This window comes from Gekko japonicus, unplaced genomic scaffold (genome assembly GCF_001447785.1).
Source record: "Gekko japonicus isolate JY-2015 unplaced genomic scaffold, Gekko_japonicus_V1.1 scaffold651, whole genome shotgun sequence".
Classification (NCBI taxonomy): Eukaryota; Metazoa; Chordata; class Lepidosauria; order Squamata; family Gekkonidae; genus Gekko; species Gekko japonicus.
This window is the reverse complement of record NW_015161970.1, coordinates 281,979-289,275: the sequence shown is the minus strand read 5'-3', so window position 1 is coordinate 289,275 and position 7,297 is coordinate 281,979. Positions and strand designations below refer to the sequence as shown.

The following is a 7,297-nucleotide window of genomic DNA, read 5'->3' as shown; positions in this document are numbered from 1 at the left end:
TACAAAAGGCTGACGAACAGCCCATAGTAGATCATAGCTTGAATGGTTGCTCTGGAATCCTACTTGATGTGCTCTGAGACCACAACAGGTGGCAAAAGTGCAAGTCAAGACAATCACCACCCTACCGCCTTCTGGCTAATAGGCTGTTCTCATTGGCAATGTTTTGGAAACAATGGCAACTTGGCTTTTCGTCCTAGTCGGGGAGGCATTTTATGACCTGGGGCCCTCATATTGGAAGGACTGCCTCTGCTTATATCGGTCCAGTTTAATCGAGGTGACCTTTTCCATGGTTGCACCTACATCCCTCGCAGCACTTAGCCAGCCACTGTCTTTTTATATTTTAGGTGTCAAGCAACATATGTTCTGTTTGTCTGGGTTTTCAGTGATTGTTTTGAATATCCTGTGCTAGCAAAAACAATTTCGATCGTTTTTCTGATTAGCTGGGTTACATTTAGTTGGCTATCATATCTATTTTTCTTACCTACATGGAGATTAAGGAAACATTAGGTACTGGTAATACATATAGGAATATGGCTGCAGTTTTACTTGTATGATTTTGCAAGCCACCCTGAGATCATATTTTTGTATAACAACAAGAACAACAACAACAATAATAATAACAACAACAACATCAATCTAGTCTTATTTAACCATGTGGCAGTCATCTCCCACGTGCCTGGCTTAACCAATGGCTGCGTGGCTAAAAGCAGTCCGACAAAGGTTCCTGCTCAATTGTGTGCAGGAGTCCAGAATCGGACCAAAACGAAAATCGATCTTACATTGTTTTTTGACTGAAGAAACGTTTTGTAAGGTATGGGTCGAAAGACTGCCTTATTGCAGGGGTACACCCGCAGGAAGGAAGCCGAATGTTTCTTTTTGTTGCCTATATATATGTATATATACAAAATTAAAACATTAACCCCCAGTTCTTCGTGAGCCTTTTAGAACTCCGTGTGGGACTCATGTTTTAGTAAAAAGAAAACAGCGTATAGGATGACGTTATGATTTCAGCCTGACGACCTTGCACCCCCTCCCTGGATGTTATTCTCAGAAATATTTTGCCCGCCGCCGCAGTAACAGGAGAGAAATGACAGACCGCGACTGCGTTCTCTCCGTTGCCACCGCCCACCCGCTGGAGTACCCACGTCTCCCCTGTGCGGGGCGCTCATTTTCAAATGTCGTGGTGCCTGGGCCTCGGACTCCGAGTGACGCTCTGCCCCCCACGTCGATGGTGGCAGCCGTTTCCCTTCGGCCGCCAGTTGGGCGTTCGCTCGCCCGCTAGGGGCCGCTCTGGCCGACGTCTCGGCTGCTCCTGCGAGGGAACTGCGCTGCTGCAAGGGAGCGAGGAGCCCTCCCGCCCGGCCGTCCGCCATATTGGTGCCCGCGCCGCAGCTATTGCGCGTTTGTCCCTGCAGCGCCAACGGAGCCTACCCTGGGGCGGCCCAGCGGAGCAGGGAGGAGCCCCTTTCCCCAGCCCGTCTCCCGCCAGCCCTCCGCCACCGCCCGTCATGGCGACGAGGCCTGTTGGCTCCTGAAGGAAACCGGCCGCCGTCACCGCAGCAGGGAACAAACCAGCCCCCCTCCCGCTCAGCTCGTCTCCTGCCTTCCCCTCCGCCGCAACATGGAGGCCGTGAAAGCTTTTAATAGCGAGGTCTGTGTGGGGACTCCTCGGGGGACAGAGGGTGGGCGGCCCTTTCGGTTGTCTGGGTCAGGCCAAGAGGGAGGGGGAGGCTCGCCGTCTCCGGAATACGAATGGAGGCAGGCCTGTGCGTCTAGAGGGGCTTGGCCCGGCCCGGGTTGGTGGGTGGGCCGTTTCTTAGGCTGGGAGAACCATGATTCCTATGACGATGAAATACCTAGGGGGGTAGGGGGGTGGGGGGGCCAGAAAAGGATTTTAAAAATAAACTGCTGGTTTCCTCTTCTGGGCCATGCAGGTTGCCCTCCGTCCTTCCTGCTTCAGTGTTTTCCTCCCCGCCCCCCGCTGCAGATTTTAACCTTTTTTTCTGATCCCCTCCTTGTGCTACTTTCCTATTTAAATACCGTCCTTGTTCAGCTCCTGCGCTGTCCCTCATTACCGTGACAGATCATTTGGGAAAACCCGTGAAGATCTTGGTAACAAGGAAAAAAACCAAATGGAGCTACAGATGTGCTGTTCCTTCCCTCTGTCTCTTTTTGCTGTTGCAGTTAAAACTAAAACCCACTGTACCAGTCTTTGCTTCTTAGGTTGTGTATCAAGACAGCAACACTGCAGATGGTGGAAGAGGCCTGTAAAGTCTGCATCTCCCGTTAGCTGGTTAAAGCAATAGCATCATATGTACCATGATCCCTCTCCTCATCAGGGTACCAAATTAGCTTGCTGTTATATATGCAAGGTGTTATGCCAAATGGGGTTGGGTTTTTTTGCCATGTTGTTACAAGCAGTCAGTCAAGACAGCTACATTGCTAAGGGGACAGGTTTTCTTATGGGTATGAATTTAGTTGTCTTAGAAGAATATATAGGCCCCGGTCACACGGCAAAGTTGCCGCGAGAGAGGCACGGATGGCGGGTGGATTATCCGGGCGTGATCACATCCCAACATCTGGGAAGTGGAGCGCACCCGTGGCTTACCACCGACAATGCGAGTTAAAAAACTAGTACCTCCAAGGTACTAGTAAACGTTTGCCATGGGCTGCCTCCAGACTCCCGTGGTGTGATTGTGCCGGCGCACGGCATTCCCCTCCGGTCCCTTGTTTACCTGCCGGCGCCAAGGGAAGGACCCGTGGTGTGCCGCCGGTGCGTCTGATTGAATAATCGTGGATCAAAGTGCGCTGTGGCAATTAGCCACGCCTCCCCCCCCCCCGGTGATATCCGGCCCGTGTGACCGGGGCCATAGTACATGAAGTAGAGCATGGAGGTTGCAAAAACCTTTATATTAGCTTTTCTTGAATAAATCTGTGTATCTTGTATGGTATTCAAATAATGTAAAGATTTATTTTGAAACATAATTTGATGTTTCAAAAAAGTACCAGATTGTTTGGGTCATAGTCAAACAAAACACCAACTTTTCCTTATTAACTGTGGACCGCGCAGCAAAATAACTAAATATTTAACTCACATTGCAGTAGAGCTACAATTTTTATGTTCAACATGTACATGCAGTTAATACAAATTTATTGTTGAGCCATTATCATTGTAAAGCTGCAGTCCTGTGTGTTCTTATCTTGGAGTAAGCCCTATCAAACCCACTGGCATTTACTTTTGAGTCAATATGGGCTATAAGGCTACAGTTTAGGCACACTCACCTGGAAGCAAATTTCGTTGACTCTCTTCCCAGAAAACATGATCAGGATTGGGTTGTAAACAGAAGAATTTGCAGAGGGAAGCAGTTAACTTTTCTGGGAATAGATCTTTAATTTTTTAATAGATCTTTAATTTTTTTAAAAAAGTATTTCCATAGTTAAAGACAGCGAGTCAAGATCACAACATTCAGTTTTGTTTGGGAAAAATAGGCTCTTTTACAGAGATGTCTTCATAGAGGCTTTAATTTCAATCAGTTTTTTATTTTAAAGTTTTCATATTTGAAACTTGCTTATGAAGACTGTGTGGGAAGGTACTGCTCCTATCTAATTAATTTGAAAATGCTTCTGTGAAATTTACAAATAACTTACATAGAATGGTTAAGTCAAGTGGGCTAATTAGTGTATGGATTAGCAACAGAAGGAACTAACTCTAACTATACATATATTAGTTTTTCTTTATTCTGGAATCATTCACACACACTACCTCTTGATGTATTAGTATGATCACAATGTTATGTGTAAAAGATTCTTAATCTTGAGTTCTTAATTTAACTGCTAGTGTGCAAGTAGGATAAATTAGTTTTAGTCCTATTCTGTTGAAAGGTAGTTGCAAGGCAAACCTAGATTGTTTTAATCCATACTTCAGAATTGAATCTGTTACCATTTCAAAAAGTAGGGGAAAGGAGGATATTAACTTCAGGAGAGGGGGGGGAAATCCTCGAAATTCTGAAACATTTGAAATACTTAATTTCTTATTAAAGATGCAGTTTAACAAGGATAAGTGCCGAGTTCTACATATGGGTAAAAAAATGAGGAACATGTATACTGGATGAGGAATACACTTCTGGGTAGCGGTGTGTGGGAACAAGATCTTGGGGTACAGGTGGACTGTAAGTTAAATATGAGCAGCCAGTGTGATGCAGTGACAAAAAAAGGCTATGTGACCTTGGAATGTAGCAACAGAGGCATAACATACAAATTGCAAGATGTCATAGTCCCTCTGTACACTGTATTATGTGCCGTTCTGGAGGCCTCACTTCAAAAAGGATGTGGACAGAATGGAGAGGGTACAGAGGAGAGCGACGAAGATGATTGGGGGCCTGGAGACCAAACCCTATGAGGAAAGGCTAAGGGATTTGTGAATGTTTAGTCTGGAGAAGAGGAAATCGAGGGGAGACATGATTGCTCTCTTTAAGTTTTTGAAGGGCTATCACTTAGAGGATGGCAGGGAGCTGTTCTTATTGGCAGCAGAGGATAAGACTCGCAATAATGAGTTTAAATTAAGGGTGGGAAGGTACAAGTTGGATCTTAGGAAAACTTTTTTACAGTAAGAGTTGTGCAACAGTGGAATCAGCTACCTAGGGAGGTGGTGAGCTCCCCCTTTCTGGCAGTCTTTCAGCAGCAGCTGGACAAACACTTGTCAGGGATGCTCTAGGTTAATCCTGCATTGAGCAGGCGGTTGGACTAAATGGCCTGTATGGCCCCTTTAAACTCTGATTCTATGATTCTATCAACTTATTTTTTAAAATAATGTAACATAGATATTTGCAAGTTTGTTACTATATATATAGTTATTTTTAGCATATTTTTGAAAATTAAAAGTGTAAATTCCCTTTCCTTCCGATAAAGTTGTAAGTATACCAAATACAAGAGATGCAAACTGCAGAACTTTATATTACTAAAGTATTGGGGTGGTAGCAGATGGTGGTGGAAAGTTCTCTCAAGTCACAGCTGACTTACAGTTACCCTGTACGGTTTTCAAGGCTTCAGAGGTGGCTTGCTATTGCCTGCCTCTGTGTCATGACCCTGGTATTCCCTGGAGGTCTCCCATCCAAATACTAGCCAGGGCCAACCCTGACCCAGTGTGCAGCTGTTGTGAAAAAGGCAAATTCCATGCTGGCTGTAATTAAAAAAGGAATAGAGAATAAAATTGCTGCCAACATATTGCCATTATATAAATCTATGGTAAGACCACACTTGGAATACTGTGTACAGTTCTGATCACCGCACCTGCAAAAAAGGATATTATAGAGTTTGAAAAGGTGCAGAAAAGGACAACCAGAATGATCGGGGGCTAAAACAACTGCCCTAAGAGAATCAATTAAAACACTTAGGACTGTTTAGCTTAGAAAAAAGATAAATGAGAGGAGACATGATAGAGGTCTATGAAATCATGCTTTGTGTGGAGAGAGTGAACAGGGAGAGGGGCCCCCCATCTCATATCATTAGAATCCAGGGAAGCTGAAGGGTGGGTGATTTAGGACAGATAAGAAAGTATTTCTTCACACAGCACACAATTGTGTAACTTGCTGCCACAGAATGTGGCAATATCCACAAATTTGGGAAGTAGGGCTTCCAAATCGCGACAGGGGATCCGCATGTCTTTGCAGAATCCGTGCTGCGGGGACGGCGAGACACGTACCACCGTCACCAGGACATGACGCTACACGTTGCTCTGGCGGCGGGGCTGTTTGGAGCCCCATTGCCAGAGCGACGCATAGTGTCATGTCCTGGTGAAGGCGGGTGCAACGCGTCTCGCCGTCCCCACAGCACGGATTCTGCAAAGACACACGATCCCCCACCGCAACTTGGCAACCCTATTGGGAAGCTTTAAAAGTTGAGTGGACATACGTTACTTGTTATTTCAGAAAATTAATAAAAAATTGTGAATAATAATTAAAAAAAAGTTGAGTGGACAAAATCATGGAAGATGGGACTGTCACAATGACTACTAACTGTTATGGATGTCCTTCCAGTAGCAGAAGTGATGTGCCTCTTTCAATGCTCTCTCTAAGCTGTGGAGACTTGTGAGCAAAAGTTCTACTTTGTGAGGTACTGGCATTAAAGTTGTGAGCGAGCAATTTGGCTACTGCATAAATTAGTTTGCTCTGGAGCCATCTTTCCTGAGCTAAGACAAAAATGTGTAAGCTGAAGGCTAAAAAACTGTGAGCTAGCTCACACTAACTCAGCTTAGAGGAAACACTGCCCTCTTTGTATCATTTTCTAGGGAGCACAGGTGGGAGGATGCTGTTGCAGTTATCCTACTTGTGGACTTTCTAGAGGCAGCTGCGTACAGCTTGTTGGACTTGATGGGCCTTTGGTCTGATCCAGAATGGCTCTTTTTTATATTGTTATTATTTGCCATCTGAAAAGTAACCACTGAAAATAGAAACTATGTGTTTTGTAGTAAGCAAAAGGAAATGTATTACTAAGTTTGACTTAGGTGCCGCCAACAGTGGTGTGAATCCAACTGTTTTATTGGAGGAAGGCTTCTTAGCCTGGAGAATGGCTTCAAACTTTGCTCAGGGTGGTGGTTGGATAGGTGTATGATGCATCCCAGTATTAGTTCAGTTTGATGCTGACACTGAAAACATTGACTTTTCCAACAATGTACTGCTGTATACACAGCGTTATTAATTGTGAGCATAATTAGTCACATTTAAATAAAAACATAGTTTTGAAAAACTGTACATCATCTGTGGTATACAGAAGAAATACTATCTAGTTATATAGCTTGTCTTGCATAAAAATATTCATAATGTTCAGAAAGCCCTTTGAGTAGAACCTTGTCTTAAGAATTTTCCGTATTCAGAAAATGACCTTTTCATTGTTACTCAAAAAACCCAGGTGGGGAATGTTTTCTGGACACTGAAAGTTGGGATCCCTACCGTGAATATGGTTAAGCAGAAATTTAATTCTGGTGATCAGCAGTGAAATCCTCCCAGTACATAGTATCTTGGATTATCATTTTTTAGAAAAACCTCTGGAAACACAGGTAGATAGTGTGTCATTCAGAATGGTGACAGGTTATGTATTGTTCATGTTGTTAGGGAGGGGTCGCTACAGACAAATACCTGCTGCTCCTGCCTTGTAAGATCACTTATCCAACTAGCAGATATAAAAAGATGTGCTCGCTTCATCTCTGTGGAGCAGGAAATGAGAAAAATGAACCTTTCTGGCAACCAGGAATGGTAGTTTCCAAGCCTAGCAAAAAATTTGTGGGCCTCTCTTTTAGCAT

At 44.4% G+C, this 7,297-nt stretch overlaps 1 protein-coding gene across 1 annotated transcript in view; it reads left to right on the top strand.

The window, feature by feature from the left end:
- The first annotated feature begins 1,333 nt into the window (after nucleotides 1-1,333).
- Nucleotides 1,334-7,297, top strand: part of SCAF8 (SR-related CTD-associated factor 8) — a 125,071-nt gene continuing 119,107 nt past the window's right edge. The window contains exon 1 of the mRNA XM_015429666.1: nucleotides 1,334-1,651. Coding sequence (XP_015285152.1) covers nucleotides 1,622-1,651 — 30 coding nt within the window. The 5' untranslated portion in view covers nucleotides 1,334-1,621. The remainder of the gene's footprint in view (nucleotides 1,652-7,297) is intronic.